Source organism: Patella vulgata, chromosome 2, assembly GCF_932274485.2.
Source record: "Patella vulgata chromosome 2, xgPatVulg1.2, whole genome shotgun sequence".
In the NCBI taxonomy this organism is placed as follows: Eukaryota; Metazoa; Mollusca; class Gastropoda; family Patellidae; genus Patella; species Patella vulgata.
In genome coordinates, this window is record NC_065880.2 from 31493806 (window position 1) to 31511807 (window position 18002).

Below are 18002 nucleotides of genomic sequence, written 5' to 3' on the forward strand. Positions count from 1 at the left end.
CTATGACCCAAAAACTAAAATGAGATAAATACATGTAAAGTCTATATATATATATATATATTACCAGCTATTGATGATTGAAAGATTTTTTTAGTCGACAGTCTGGGGGGTCTGTGCTATACTACGTGCCTACAACTGATCTTCATCAATAGAACACACGGTATAATTTATTGGATGGAACCTATCAATTTAGGCACATGATCCACAAACATGTTTACTGCACACAGAAAAAAGGCAACTTTTCTGTTTATTTGTAACAGACACGTGTACGATGTATCATTATACTTTGTATGCTTTTGTTTTATATGTTACTGAATTCGGTTGTCTTCCCTCTGACATGCAGAATTACAGTACGCTCAACATGAGCTTCAACGGTAATCTTGATAATCGAGTCAATCATGTTCCAATATTCAACTCTTAATTGTATATATGGTATACTTGGATGCAAGCTACGTTTGTTGCAGGAGCTGGTTGTATAATTCCCGCTAAATCTGTGGAAAATGGCTTCCTGTTATGCAAGAATCCAATTGAAACATGAAAGATTGCAGTTTCACAGAAGCGTCAAAGTAAAAGTACACACAACGTGCTGCTTTTGCTAATAACTAAATAATCAACCCATTAAGATTCAAGTTTCAATTAAATGGTTAAAAAACTAAAACTAAATAAGACATAATTTCAATTTGACTCATTATTAATAAAGTTATTATTGTTGGTTTATATAATTAAATATAGTGTTGAATATATAATGTATATATTCCCCGTAATTTTAACTTGTGACTTACACAAAAGTCGAGGTTAGTTAATATAAATACTCCATTCACGTAGAGACACACGTCACTACTTTTCAGAAAAACGTCACGACTTCCGTGAAAATGGTCCGAGTTGACTTTTCTTTACAAATGTACACAATATTAATACAATAATATTAATTATACAAAAACAAATGCACAAGTAACTCACAGTAAAACAATAATATAATAATAATAATAAAGTTTGTATATTTACATACGAAACACGTATGGAAGATTTGCATTCTTCATACTCCAAACATAATGCACGTGTTTCATTCAGACGCAAATAAGTTTGTGGCACATGAACGTTTTCAGAGTTTGGCTCATTATACTGTTATGTCAACTTTCACGTTTACAACAATTCGGGCCAGGGTCCGCTGGCACACTTCGTTGATTCTCAAATGGTAACTTCATAATCTGCTCCAGATGACATGTTTAACTCAAGGTTACTCCTCAAGTCCTTCCGCCATAGCTTGAGGTAGATCATGCGAGCAACGGTTCACGGCAAGATACAACAATGGAGGGTTTGGTCGGCACTATTCTCCTTAAAATTATTTAATTCCAGTTAAATGATTGGCCTGTCAGTTGGTAAAATTTAGCGTTGAAAGGTTTAAAAAAGTCCCTGAGTCGCTGCAAAACGTGGGGATCCACATTGGGGTGTTGTCTCCCCTTAGTCTTTCCTAAACAATGAGGGCGCCCACTACCTTCCGGTTTCTTTAAACATGGGAAGCCACGTGTTTCGTTTAAATAAAAATGTTTATCTGTAACGATTCGTTTTAATCCTAGAAAATCCTGCACTTTGGCCATTTCGCCGGCTGGATTAACAATAAGTTGTTCACCATTCACAAAATGAATTTGACGGAGAGGAAAATACTTTAACCACTTTTCTAAATGTTTGGCGTAAACCCCGATTTTAACAGCTGCCCATTTGGTATCGACGATTCTCGATGTATTGTCTATAAATGCCATTTTCTCAAACGGCTTCATTGCCGGCCTTTTTGTGGCCGCTTGAGTATAGTCTGATATTGCACGAGTCACAGGGTCCCTTACAACAACTATAAGTTTGATATTTTTGGACATATTGTAAATCCTCTGTGGTACCTCTTTTGTAACAAAATAACTTGGAGTTTTTTCCATTGTGAGTTGACCATCCAGGGTAGAAGGCATCTGGTGTCTGAAAAGATAAAAATAAGGACTCTTATAAATAGATCGAATATAAATGTCAAGTCTAGTTATAAAATCTGTAATATTAAAAAAAAACAAAAAAACATTTAAACAATCTGGTGTAATTGTGTATTTATGACAAATACCGCTAGTATACTAATTAATATGAATGTTATATCGGTCTGGAGGGGGTGTAATAAGGTTTTCGTTTGATTATTACAATACGTGTACATGTTTGTTGGTAATAATATGTTTGTTCCCTGGTATTGCATAGTTCTGGAAGCGAATGTAATAAGGTTTTCTTTTATTATTACAATGCGTGTACATGTTTGTTGGTAATATGTTTGTTCACTAATGTTGTATAGTTCTGGAAGCGGATGTAATATATAAGGTGTTCTTTTATTATTACAATACGTGTACATGTTTGTTGGTAATATATATGTTTGTTCACTGGTGTTGTATAGTTCTGGAAGTGGTGTAATAATGTTTTCTTTTGATTGTTACAAGGGTTTATTCATTAATGTTATATAATTGTGGAAGGGGGGGGGGGTAAGATATGGATATGTGTTTGTTGGTAATATGGTATGATATACATAATGTAATATTACCATTTCTGGTGTTCAATAAAATTATTTTTATATTACACAACATGTGCTTTTGATTATGGTTTAAACGGTATAATGATTTGTAGTAGTTGTGATTTGTGTAGGATATACGCGTGCGTAATTAACTATAACTTCTGATTGTTTTTGTCCGAAAAAAGTTAACCTGGTTTCGCTTATAGATATAGACGCTACACTTCTGTTTCTCAGAAGTCTAAAGCGTAGCAGTGCTGTGCCACCCCATCATTGGGAGCCACAAAGGAACAAAATATATTTTATTGCAAAGTGAAACCGAAATTGAGTTGGTTTTATTATTTATGTTTGACAAAGAAACAATTGAGAGAACAAAACAAAGACGTATGCTTGTGTTATTTGACTAACGCCCTCTACCACAATCATATCCTAAATCTTTCTAAATTTGGCAGATAGACAAAAACCTCTCAAGACCTTCTTTCTATCGGATTACATAATCTGCATAGCTGGCTCTACTTTATTCTAGATAATAGCTACTTAAAAACGTCTGCAAACAAATATAATACCTAACTGGCGAGAAAATTATTATCAGATAATTAGAGGATATCTGTTTAGGCCACTTTCCGTATATACTCGCTAGTTGTTTCGGTAAAGATGTAACCTTTACAGTCATTTTACATACTTAGAACATCTAAACGCAAATATTAATACATTGGTTTTACGTTATCACTGCCAAATGCAGAAGTAATATCAAATTTAGCACACAAATATTCTGTTTGGGAGTTACTGCCCTTATAAATAATTTGTGTTCCAGTTCATTCAAATGTAGTTGAGGGGGGTGCCCACTATGCAGATGCTGCCTTGCACCATTCAATAAAATTTAACACACGGTTGTTTTGTTTGGGAACTGCCCTTGATCAATAACTTTGAAATCAGTTCATTCGAATCTCGTTGAGGGAGGTCGCTCCACTCAAGTCGAATGTCTCTTGCGCTAAACACATCGCGTACCAGTTCATTCAAATGTCGTTGTGGGAGGTTGCTCCAGTCAAGACTAATGTCTCTTGCGCTAAAAGCATCGATTTGTTTGTGGGATATTTCGTCTTATTTTCGATTTCAAATATGACTTTTTTTTGCTGGGATTACACCTTAGTCGCGTATAGTTAAAATATCAGCATAAATAAAATACTTAATTAACTTTCTACTTTAATGTCCCCACAACAAGTAACTTTAAGACAATCGAATTTATTATGTGTAGCCTCAAATCTCTTTATTCTATTAACCAAAGATAATTTCTTATCTCTAGTCAGACTGTCGTGACAGAGTCAGACATATATCTTCGGAGTTTGTCTTAACGATTTATAACAAATATAATAACCCTATCTTTGACTCTGTTGTTGTATTATGAATTTATCTCTGTCCCTGTACATGATACCATAGTCTGTGCTTTTGAGCAGATCTGTGTCCATTCGGTTTTCAACTGAATGGTGTTATAATTCATAAACCTATTACGATGTGTAATCTGTAAGACTGTATTAAAACATGAGAGAGAGAGAGAGAGAGAGAGAGAGAGAGAGAGAGAGGTGTTTAACGTCAACTCGACCTCAACACAAACTATGTTTTTTGGGGACTAACATATGGTTCAATTTTATTTCAAAAATGCGCTTGCATGTAGGGATCTTTAGCAGTGAGAGAGGAAACCGGAGAACCCGGAGAAAACCCACGAGGATGAACAGACGACCCTACTCCTTGTCACGTACAACCGGGGAATCGAAGTTTTAAAACATGAAGATATTTGTCTGTGGTATATATAATAAACATTACTTGTATTCTAATCAATAATTTCAGAATTCATAAACGTGTTATATGACTGTATTAAGTCCTTTGCATACCAAGAATTATTTATCGGCAATGTTTGGTTACCGACTTCAGTAACACAGTTGTTTCCAGTGCCAGATTTACCAACGTTGAAAATGGTGCTGCTGAACCAAGTACACAATAATGGCAAACCGTTAAGTATCTTTTCTATTTTATTTTGAACTATGAACTATACATATCTGGGACACCATTATCTTTTCAGTGCTTTTGGGCCCCCAAAAGTCTTAATCCAGTCCTTCCTACCTTTTAGCACAGTCTCGAAGTTAAATCAAGTAAGATTATTTTTTTTCAATTTGTTGAGTATAAGAAAAGGTTATCTAGTACAATAACTTTATTATGTACTGTAATTAAAATATATTTTTGTTGTCCCTTTAGGAATATCTCACAGACAGGCAGTCGAAAAAAAAAACAACAAAGAAACTGAGATAAAAGCAAGGATTTTAAGACTAAATATTTTCCTAAACTTAATATGTTTTATTTGTTGTTTTTTGTTGTTTTTTTTATACATATCGTTGCTTTAATCTTCGATGGCATTTCAACTTGTAATAACAGTCTATCATTTAAATAAAAGAGATTTGATTTTTTCAACACAGAATTTTAACTAATAATCAAAGCGGCTCTCGGGCATTCAAAAAGAATTCAAATCCAAATAATAGTTTGTGAAAAATGGATATCTGACATTTACATCTAATCGTCTTTTAGGACGAGGTAATTTGTTGTATACAAATACTCCAGTGGACGTTTAAACTTTTGCCCAAAAAAGAAAAAAACCCCAACTGATATCAAATGTTCTAGAATAAATTTATCCAATCGCATACACAAGATCACTATTGGTAGCTAATGAAAACGACTTGGATTCCCGAAAATAAACGCAATAAATTGGTAGGTCCTGCCAGAATTTTGAACATGAACTGTAAACAATACACATCTAATAGTTTTCATTTTACTTAATCTGTCAATGTGATTACCTTTTTTCAGTATTAGTCATATATTTCATCAAAGCTGTCTAATATAGGGTGATCAGTTCTGATTTGAAGTTCCAATAAGTTGTTCATTGTTGTAAGTTAAATTAGGTGATTTCCACTGTCAGACAGGGTGGTATTATTGTGGCTGGTTACCGCATGATTAAGACACCCATGAGATATCATTCCGCACTATGTGTTAAATTAAATACGTGATTTCGTCTTAATTCTTTGACGGTTTTCGCCAAGATTAGTATCATAGTTCCTACTTAGCTTAGAAGTCTAGCTGTGACCAAAATGGGGAGGGAGTTGGGCGATAGCACAGTTGTGTCGAAGTTAGGTGTGAGGTGGGAGTTTGATACCACAATTGTGTCGAAGTTGGGTGTGAGGTGTGTGTGTGTGTGTGTGTGTGTGTGGCGGGGATGGGGGGGGGGTAACACAAATTAAATGAAGTTGGGGTTAAATTTGACATATAATGATAATGGAAATTTAAGAACTAACTGGCTGATGGGGACATAAATTATATCAAGAATTAGATGATCACAGTGGAAAACCCGTACAAACTAAAATGGGGGACAATATCCATTTGAATTCAATTCGCAGATCTCACAACTTACATGTAGGATAAGGCTTAGATTTGGGAGGGTATAAGATTCATGGTTGAAATGAATGGTTTATATAGTGATTGACATCTGCTTTGATTGCATAGTCTAGTTTTACTGAGTGAGCTTTACAGCCAACCCGTTTATTAGTTTTATAAAATATCAGATTTACGATCCTTTGGCAATGAAACGAAACGAAGTAAAACTGGAAATCACGAATTTTATGAATAGCGGGTATTATTCTCTATGGATTTATCAATAAAATAACGCCAGGGAATAAATCTATACATTCTCTCATTTAAATCGGCTTTTGTCGGTAACAGTAAGGGTATTATGCAAAATAGCGATTTATTTCGTTTCGGAATGTATAATGCCGGAAAGCGATTACGCAAATACATAAACCTTTAACCCATTTTTGAATGGAGGATAAATGGTACCATAAGCCAGATTCACACAAGAGATGTATTATTGTGTCTCTTGTTGGTTCAGTTTAAATACACAAATTTATATATAGATTTATTAGATCTCGCGCTTTCAGTTGAGGGAGTTGGGGACATGCACTAAAACCAATTATTCAGCCAGATGATCAACCTGCCTTGCGTGATGCTACGTCGTCGTCTTCGAATCGAACATGATAGTGGTTTATGTACTCAGATAGTCCAGACCCTGTATATAAAACTGTTACTGTACATAAAAGGTCCCTAGAAAGTTCGAATTCTAAGATGAGTAGACGACCATACCGGGTAAATGACCCTCACCCCACCCGCACATTGAAGACGTAGCAAATAGCATACATTAGTTTCAAAATAGTCCACGTATTGAGTTGCCAAAACATTTTAAGAATGATTTTAACAGTGACGCTCATGTGCCTTTTAATATTGTTCACATGTAGGCCTAGGACTCTTTTGCGCTCTCTATAGGAAATTGAACGGTTCAGAGAAGATAGGAATCCCTACTATACGTTTTGGGGAAAACATACGGCATAGCCATGCTACATTTCTCTTGTGTGTCACCGGCTTTATAGTTCACAATCAAATAGCGACATAAAAAGAGATTAAACGTAAATATACGATATACAAAGCAATCTCAAGTTCTGGGTGGTAAAAGAGAAATCATGAATATAGAGCCATTTGTGAACACCGTGTGACTCATACCGATGGATGCAAGTGATAAAACGGAAACTGTACACAAACTATCCATTATTTTACATCTTGTTTTGCAAGATTTTCTCGGGAAATGACATAATTTCTTATTTAACGGATGTTGGTTTACGACTGGTAGAGCGTAAGTCATACTTGAGAACTGTGTAAACCTAAATTAAATATTACTTTTGTCCTAACGTGAGGAAATCAGATAAAAAAGATAGTTAGAAAAACAATTTGTGAATATAACTCAGATAGCCCTTATTGAAAGGGCGGGAGTGTGGTTTGTGTGGTGAGTTGAGAGGGCTCATTAGTCTAATGTGTGCGCTTTAATTAAATCATAAGGTATGCCACTGAGAGCTACAAACACCCCTACACAAAGCCAATTATAGAAAATAAAATTGTACCATGTTAGTCTCAAAACAATGTGGGCGTTAAGCTCTCTCTCTCTCTCTCTCTCTCTCTCTCGCTCGCTCTCTCGTTCAAAATAAACTCATAGCTGCCCTAATCGGACTAATCCATTTTAGGCGGCTATATATGGCATTTCTTACATTAAACTACGACGTGGTTGTCTGTTTGTTTGTTGTTTTTTTGGGTTTTTTTGGGGGGTTTTTCTTTTTTTTATTTTTTTTTTGGGGGGGGGGGATATTTGTTTTTGGTTCTTTTTTTTGTTTTGGTTTTATTGCTTCCTTGAACCCATTAATGTGTAACTATTAAACCTTATTACGTTAAGCTAACTTGTGGTAGGTTGTAATAGATCAGTATATGTTACCATAACACGTCTATTAGCAATTCATCATTATATGTCGAATTGTAGTACAGTAGTAATTATGGTTACATCGGGGAGGGGGGGGGGGCTTTCTTTAGGCCTGACTGAAATGTTATCTAAATTATTAATTAGACATTAATTAACTTATCCAGACCATAATCAACTCTCGATGCCATCGCTGGCCTGTGATATTTACTGGATTAGAACCAGGTCTACTGCTTCTGATTAAATAAAAAAAAATGGATAATCGAGTCTATGTTTTTATCGTACCGACTTTAGTAATGGTGATCGAAGCTAGACCCAAAATTCAATCGCAAAATACTCGGTTCAGGGTGGATCAATTTGATTGAAATTGTCAGCAAATTCCCTTTACATTATCTAGTTTTTAACTATAGTGAGAACTACCAGCTCTTTATCCAATCTTCCATAATGTATCTTTAAATTATAAAACAAAATAGTACAATATACGCAATAGCGTCTGTCGTGTATTGTATACTTTACGATTTAACTGAAGCTGTTAGCGATGTGATCCAACCACAGATTAGCAACCACTCCAAGTGGTATAAATTCAAGGTGAATGGGTATAGGTAAGAATGTCAATGCATGTAGTTAAATGGCGGTCACTTGAAATTATTAAATGGCTGCATTAATCTCTATACTAGCATATTATAGGTTTAAATATATCTAAATAAATTAAACTTTAGTATACTGCTCGTTAATAAATGAAATGAGATTTAAAGTCCTACTTTTCTTCACCAACCAGTCCAAAAAATTGGATTAGGTCATGCAAGTGTACTATCAGGGATATTTTGCCCGGACAGTGGTTTTCTAACTACTCTTTGTTAAAATCCAACTATAGTGGTTTCTTTTCCGTGCAACGCCGACATCTTCATTTCGTACCATGCGAAGGACCGCTGTTCCTGGCCAGTTCCCCCGTCCTGCACCATTGACTTGGGGAAACCAGGCTGGAAAATCGGTCAACACCGAGATCGAAAACGGAATCCCTTACTCGCCGTGGCTCCGCTATTTGTTAGTTAAATGAAGTTCCGGTGAATACCGTAAATCAGTGTACATTACACTTTATATATTGGCATGAGGTTATAGAGGTACACGGTTAAATGGACTATTTGTTAAGTTGAGTGATATATTTAATCTAACTCATGTCAAGTCGCGAATAATCTATTACCACCATTGTTACAAGACCTCAAAACACTTCAGTAAGCCAATCCAAAAGCCAGAGTCAATCCGTCATTTTGGCGCTATGCGGACTATTGATGGACTGTTGGCGGTATTAACCGATTCTACTAATATTGACTTGAGCTTAGCGCTTTTTATTAATACGACTGGATGTCTGGGGTGAGTGGCGTTCAATAATTGTTGAATTATTTAAACTTGCACTAGAAACCATTTGAACAAGTGTTAAAAATGAACAAATATCGCTGTTGAACAAATAGTTTTTATTCGCCATGGTTTAAGTGGCAGGAGTGAATTAATGTGTTGGCTGTTTGTTAAAACATTAAGAGAAAATAGAATGTAAAATATTTTCAACACTGTGTAAAACATATTTTGGATTCGATCCAAATTGCACTCCAAAAGTAATTATTGAAAATAATATTAGGTGTAGAACATTTTGGTTAGTCGTGTGTTAACATGTTTACGATTTGTTATGTCTCGTGGATCCACGACATCAAGGGTATGGCGTGTTCTGGAGAGAGATGCACACTCTGTCACATATACAACCCTATTCACATACACAATCTCCTTCACAAATTTTCCGTCCTCTTTAGCCAGGTTGTGACTTTGGTGTTACGTGAACCCGCCATATCGAAAGTATCGGATTGCATACGCTGTCGCACACACAACTCCCTTTACAAATTGATTGTCTTCATCAACCCGGTCAGTGCAGAAAAGTAGGACGATAAACCCCATTTCATTTCATTTTACAAATGGTAGCTTTGCGGTTTGAGAAAACCAGAATGTAGACAGTACATGTATGTATATTTGGATCTGGCAGAGATTTGAATAAACTAATTTAGAAATTGTACATATACTTGTGTGTTTTACCACAATATCTGGTAAACATTCCTATCTGTACTAATGAGACATTTGTCCTAACTAAAGAGATAAAGCACAAACATATGTTATAAAATATGTAGTTTTATTTCTGATCCAAGCAATATGTCTCAGCCTGACATTCTGTTGCAAACATATATAGAAACATTTCTAAACCCTCATTAATCTTAACATATAGATAGACTTAGACGGGTATTTCTGGGTGTTTTGGGGAGATTTTTTTTTTACAAGTTGGGTGAGGATTTAATTAAGATCATTTTGACCTTGTTTTACGTTGTTGCACTGAAACTCATGGCAGTGTTCAACTAAATATATTCTATGCTGTTTTGGGTTTTTTTGTTTGTTTTTTTAAAAATATACCAAAATGAATGCCAAACTTGCATATTCAAATAGAACATGATGAAGTATTATAGTTTAAGAGAACAGAACTAGAACCAAAGCATAGATTGTTCGATAAGATATACATTCCCAAAGTAGATATAACATTACAATGGCAACCTCGATGGTTTTAGTAGGGATCTAGAATATTTATTTTAAAGACAATAGATTATACAGGCAAATATATCATTTTATTTGATCTTAGTAATTGACATAATGAACAGCATGTACATGATGGATCTTGTAAATTAATCTATACCTTAATAAATTAAATAGCGTCAATACTCTGTGTATTAAGTAAGATTGTTATCAAAATGGCCAATTTCCAGAAAGTAGTACCTGACGACGCCGTGCATGTCCGATATGACTACACGAAATCGACCAGAAACCTCTATATAATGGATCAACGGACAGTCCCAAAAATTGGCACACAACTTATATGTCCACATTCCCGCTGTAATTACATGTATGCCATCTAGAATTAGGGGTTCACGATTGAAGGATGACTCTATAGATTGATTCTTTAACAGACACATTACAATCAGAGTAACCAGATTTACAGGCGTCTAATACTAGGATTAACCAATTCCACACTAACTGGTGCTAAATAAAAGCATATAGACTATCATCTTCGCTTACACGATGACATTTACGGGAGCATGTAATTTTATCATGATAAGCATTACTCTGATGGGTCCAAAACATATCCCGTTTAAATGCAAAGATATTCTATAAGTATCATGATAACGTTGAACTATTATGAACATTCTTATATTCGCCACATTTTACTTCCCTGGGTGCGATATATCAAGGTATTAATTACTGCCAGGGAAAAAAAACTAGTGCAGGAATCGCCCCACTCGAAAATAAATTCTTTGGAAATTGCACTTGTCCTCAAATTAACATTTTCCTCTCCCGTTGACCCTACATGCCAGGGTCGAAGAAAAATGTGAAGTAAATGGATTACGAAGATGATATTTCTAATAAATCTTCTAGACTATACCATATCTGAATGGCGTCAACATCTATTATCATAAATCTATAAATGATTTCATAATTTACCCAATATATTTTATACACATATGTTTTCACTGGAGCATGGATTAACAAGTCATAACAACAGTAAGTTTCTCCAAGATTTCAAACACATATATTTACTAATACTCATCATTAGAACATTCTAAACCGAATTATGGTGTATGTGTTCATTTATGATGTTAAACCATTTATGAGTAATAAAATCGGTTAATGATGATTCTAGGCCGGGATGGATTATCGTCAGTAGTATTTCTGATTTAAGGGATATCCTCGTAAGCTCATGGGTTTTACCGCAAGAAACCCTGTCAGAAATATGACGTAAAGGTATTGGATATTATGTCTTCTCCCATTTAAATAAGGGAGGGTGGGGGTATAACGCATAATGCAGATCCCAAAGGCTTATGTATGCATGTCAATGATTCCATCCCAGATATGTACGTGATAATGGGTAGAATCAGCTTTCTTTGTCTCTAATTTTAAGATCTGTTATACTATAGACTTAGATAGACACGTCACATTAACACGGTATTATTATATGCTGATACACATGCTGAAATGAAATGGGCATTTAACTGCACCAGCCAGGCGTCCCTTGTCAGTGGTATAGGGCACAGGGCCTGGCAAGGAACAGTGTCTAGTCGTTCGGGTCCCATGTACAAATTATTGTGCACACGATAAAAAAAAATGGTGACCGCCACTGTCCTTGCAAAATGGCCCCCATATAGTGCCCTACAACGCGTATGCCCGGCTTCATTATCCCGGTTCTTTTCTTCAGAAACCCGATTTCATTTCACAAAACTATTAAAACATATATTTAATGGGTGTTGGTGTACTGCAATATACATGTCGAAGGGGCTCATGTCAGAGAAATATATTTGTCCGTTCTGTGTAGGAGTACATGAAATCAAACTAGCATGTGTTGACAGCAGTATTTATCGTCTGAATCATGAACGATCTCTATGTTATTAGAAGAAATAAATATATTTAACTAGCATCTGGACTTACTGAAACACTAGACACTAATTGACAGAGCTTAGCAACCATCTTTTTTAAATCGTACTTTTAGCCAATCTGAACTTAATAGAGCAATTGCTGCGGGGATATAAGACTAAATTGTTTCTTTTTCTACCCAATTAAGTTGACAGCAGACGTTCAATTAACAAACGAATAACTTTTTTTTTTACGTAAGAGACAAATTATCTGGATATTTTTTGACTGCTCACTGCAGGAGACAAAGAATCGATCGTTGAGTTGGGAAATAAGTTAGACAAAGCTTTAGCTTCAGGCTCAGTTATAGTCGAATGATTTAACTCTTTTGAAAGTTGTTTTGGATTAGAACGCTAAAGGTCACTGTTGAAACTAAATTCTTGTTCGAAAGTAACCGTTTAACCGCGAGACTAATAAGGGGGGTGGGGGTCAGGGGATGTTGTGTCGTGGTATGTTAGAGTAGTTAACATCTTATTTCAGCTTTAATAGTGTTTTGTGCGCTTACTTTGTTGTTTTCGGTGTATATATGTAGGCTGTCGTGGTCAATAGCAAATACATTGGCTCCGACAAGGCATGTTGTCTATGTGTTGTGATGCATTATCTATTAGTTTTATTTTATAAGCAATATTTTTATTCAGATTTGTATCTGAATAGGTATTGGTGAACAGGCATAGTCTATATTAAACCCCTCTCCCTATCTATTAGTTGTTCCATTAAAGAATACCAACAAGCTATTTGCACTTAATATATTGCCATTTACGGCAGAGCATGTTATATAAACGAACCTCAGGCAAAATGGTCTATAAATATATAACAACTAAACCGGTTCTTAACTTACTCCTACCCATTTCTCAAGTGGAGAGTGTTAGACAGTAAATCGCTTCAATTAACTAGCTTTACATTAGATTCTTCACAACAACCGTTTCTTGTAAAATACAAAATTTACCCATCAGCTTATATTCTATTTATATCCAGCCTTCCAAAATAAAATAGCAATACGGTCCACCTTATAAACTTACATGAAATAACTCGTCTATCATATATAAAAGCAACATGATATCGACCTTGCAGTTTAGAGACCGACAATAGCACTGAGACAAAACAACGTTATTTTGATTTCACAGTACCACCTTCTTAATACAGCACGGATCCAAATTAACAGAATGAATTTTGTGTTATTAGATGTGTGGTTGCTTGACATATCATGCAATTAGGAAGTAGTCGTATTTGTTCCGGAAACAAACGTAAGTTATGCTCATCTGGAATTCTCCCCCAGTAACCGTCTCAGTAAACGATAACATTTATATCCACGAACATCGACGACAAGGTGATATCTATCTAATCCATGTTATGGGTCTAATTTACTGCCTAAAGAACACTTTTAAGTACTCATTTTTGTTAAATTTAGGAAAGGAAAATGGTTATTAGAATCTGGCATTGGAATAATCAAGAGGGCTGATCTGTATGTTAATATAAGTAACAGAGACGGGTGTGTATGTTAATAGTCACCACATGTTATCAATAGTTATTTGATAGTTTTTGTATCGATATTTATACTAATAGTATATTTATAGTATGAAGTAAGTAATTTATTTAGGTGATGTAAACATGTAAATAATGGTAAGTTATGTACAATAAACATCGAGTAGATAGTTTTTACAGCTGGCCACCAACTCTCAAACATCTTACAACAATTACTGCCAACTAGTCTACAGTCTAGCTGTTCGTCCATAGCGGAATAATTACTAGATGTGAACAGTCAATCTACTTACTGGCACAGATGATAATTCACCGCGATCACAAAATAACAGGCATCACCTCACTCTAAAAAAAGGGGACGGGGTCACGAATCATTTTCCTTGCCCACCCAATCCCGCCCTGTGTTGGACTAAGTTCTCAAACTACGCTGGTAAATTTCACAGAAAACCCTCAATGAATGCGGAAGTAATGCCCTGCGAAAGAACGACGTCCACTGTCCACCCTACAGTGGTCATTTTTCTGTATTTTATGATGTAGTAGTTTTCCTTGTTACCCAATTACAGAATTACGGTCGACAATTCGGGAATTTGTGGTAACCGGAGATACTTATTAATGCTATATTAGAGTAAGTACGATTGAATATTTTTTTTTCTATGTTAGTATCAGTAGTAATCGAAGATGGTTATTTATTCCATCCATAGCAAGCTATTTACCACATGTGGTTGTTGTCAGTGACTCGTATCTACAAAAATACCACGTGGTTTCTACATCTACAAACAACAATCTCTCTAGCCTCTTGTTAATGATCCTGTAGAAAAACAAAACTAACCAAAACGATAATACTACAATTTGTTGATACTTATTTACAGAATAACGAATACCAAAATAATTGTATGACTGACATAGGAGTAAGCTTGGGTTGTTCTTGAAGATCGCTTTAAACTCATTCATTTGTAAAACGCAAATCATTCCAACATATGGGTAATACTAGAGGTAGTGCTACCAAAATAATTATTTTGTTGATTTTAGGAACACGTTTTTATATGATACAATTATTGAGCTTTAATGTAATAATATTGAGTTCATTTCCCGGCTAACAAAACTGCACCGATATAATTTGTTAATATAATCATTGATTGATATAAGAGAATGGTTGGGATTTTATGAGCATTTCAGAAGGGGTGGGGGCACTATAAATAAAATGGACCATAGGGCAATCGAACACAAAGTTCTAACGATAACAAAGACGAACGCCATGTGTTTAACGTCCTACATTTGGACGTCGCCATGGTAAGTATGCCAGAGTCACAAAGTCCAATTGCAAGGTAGTATCAGATGTATCGAAACAAGTATGTCCCGACATGTGCATGACACCCGCAACTACCATAACAGTACGTATTATTGATATATTTAAAAACATCAAATGGTCAGTGGTGGTAGATGACCTAGGCGTTGTATCTCTCTTAACCATTTCCTCGTAACCTATTAGTTTGGGTGTTAAATATTCGTCGCCAGATCGATTGGTAGTAATAATCCCCTAGCTAAAAAGTTGGCATACAATATGTTGCAACTAGAAATAAGACTTATATGTTATTACTATGTATGTTAATGTTAAATATATAACCGTGCAGCTTATTTATGTTATAAGTTAAATCTAGAATATTTCAGATAATACTTTAATCAATTTAAGCGAAAGCCTTCAAATTGATTTTTCTGTTCATTTAAACTTTCGGGACAAGTGTTATAATAAACTTCCAGTATTAAAGAATTGAAGAACCATTCCAGACTCTTGTACTATCGGACGGACCTCCCAGTCACAAATACTACTAGAATAAATGCGTTGAAGATATAGCCAATGTTGATGATGCTAAGACGTTGCTGTCATTTTTATGGGTTACGGTTGATTTGATTGGAGGTATTGTCTCATGAACAAGGTACAGGAGAGAAAAAACCGACTTGGCAACGATAATAAACGTCGAGAAATAGGCTCGTTTTACGCCCAGTAAGGCACTGTGGTCAAATTGATGCTACAGTAAATTAAGCTCATTCTTCATCTTTCTTCTACATTGGAGACCCGGTACTACAACATTATGCAGATTAATATTCAGATTTATCACAACAACGTTCTCTATTTCTTTCCTTAGCAAGTGCCTGGGGTTGTTTTATTTTTTAACCTCACCAATCGTCCAGTGACAACACCCATCAAAAACTAGTCTGTTGTACATTCATCATTTGGATTTAACCCAGCACCTCCCGGGGTCATTCGAGGACAAGGTTTGACCACATGTAGGAGATATAGTGGACTAATGGTTTTATAAGTCCCCCCACGGACCACCAGCTACACTTAATTGATAATTACTGGGCAGTGTCGCTAACACCTTTATAGCTAAACAATTATATTATGGTAATCTGATACCACGACTGTGGTCATTTTACAACATTTGGACAATAGTGTGAGAAATAACACCTATTAGACGTTAATCATTAAACAGCGAACATGATACGGTAAAAGGCAATTTTTGATTTTCAATAACAACCCGTGCTTGATTTTTAGAGTTAAACGAAACAAACGTGATGTTTCTACCATATTTATTGTAATTAGTTGACATTCTATTCAATATTTGATATGCAATTCATTTATGGACATCTCAGTAATTACGAATTGTCTAGGGTCCATTATAATGCAGCATTGACCTTTCTTAGTATTGATTTTTGTGAGTATATACCATTTCGAAATTCATTAATGTCTTTGCGTTTTCAGACATATATTATGTTTATCCATGCATTTAGAATTTATGTCTAGGCCCATTTATGTATAATAAATATGAACAAGGTACGAGAGAGAAAATACCGACTTGGCAACGATAATAAACGTAGAAAAATGGGCTCGTTTTACGCCCAGTAAGACACTATGTTCAAATTGACGCTAGAGTAAAGGTGGTCTCCCCAAAGGCAAAGTGCTGTTTTCGTGAAAGTGTAAGCATGCTATTTCTCGTACAATAGGACTTTTCAATTGGACTTTTTTGGCTATATATTTTAACGCCACTCACGTTCTCAGTTCGGCGAACCTCGCCGGAAACCACGGAGTTGTTCTCGACTTAGTCGAACTCTTTTTTTGGTTAACACATGTTAATACTAGATGTCAACGGCCATTAAGCGATTCCCAGCATATATATAATCGCTGTTGATGTACAACAAAACAGGGATCCCGCCCAGACGTCTCAGACAATCGATGCCCAAAATTGATAACAAGTGAATACACATGTACGCGTGATTTTCTGACGGGTAGTGGTCAATTTATTGTCCGATGTCTAAAGTTCCACGGCTCATTTACTCCAATAGTCAATGTTAAATGATGGACAAGATTTAATCAGCTGTCCGGCTTCTGTGAGGTGTATCAACAGATGATCATGTGATGTCAATACACCTTTTGTCCAGTTACATTCAACACAGGTTAACAAATAAACTCGATTAAAACGACTATAGGTAATTACAGGTGAGGGGATACGGGTCGATATCCTTGAGGTTTTTAAAACACCTGTTAAAAATAAGTACAGTGAAACACCGGCCAGCGACAACCTCAGTAATATGGGACAATCATGTATACGGCCAAACTTTAAAAAGAATGGATCAAATCTGTATCATGAGATTCTAATAAGTTATCATAAGGATCGCTCCACCAACTCATACCAGTCCCTCAACCAGTCGTAATATCGGGATTTGGGGAATAGATGTGATACCAAATATCAAATATATAATATATTAAACTTTTGTCTTTGAAGGGAGTGAATCTTTGATGGGTGTGAATCATTGGGAATTTTTATCTAAATTCCTTTTTAAATTCAGCCTCTGCTAATTGTATTTTCCCATTACATTAGATATTTAATGTTTGCTTCGTCACTAAACAAAATCCATTATGAGGATGAAATCTTAATGAAAATTACCAACACTCTAAAGCGGTTAAATTCTGATAGAGGAATCTAAAATAAACGCGCTTTAACAGGACGTCAAGAAAGGCATATGGACGTGGCAATGTAAACAAAACGGATTAAAGATGGCTCAAAAAAAGTTAACATTTTAGTTTTGAGATTTAAAGTTTAAAAGTTATTTTTTTACAGACTAATGGCGTTATTGACCCCGGTTGTTTGTAAACTACTTCACTTTACT

At 35.4% G+C, this 18002-nt stretch overlaps 1 protein-coding gene across 1 annotated transcript in view; it reads right to left on the reverse strand.

The window, feature by feature from the left end:
• Positions 1-271: 271 nt before the first annotated feature.
• LOC126811081 (heparan sulfate glucosamine 3-O-sulfotransferase 6-like) overlaps positions 272-18002 on the reverse strand; it is a 95550-nt gene continuing 77819 nt past the window's right edge. The window contains exon 2 of the mRNA XM_050536557.2: positions 272-1965. Coding sequence (XP_050392514.1) covers positions 1347-1965 — 619 coding nt within the window. The 3' untranslated portion in view covers positions 272-1346. The remainder of the gene's footprint in view (positions 1966-18002) is intronic.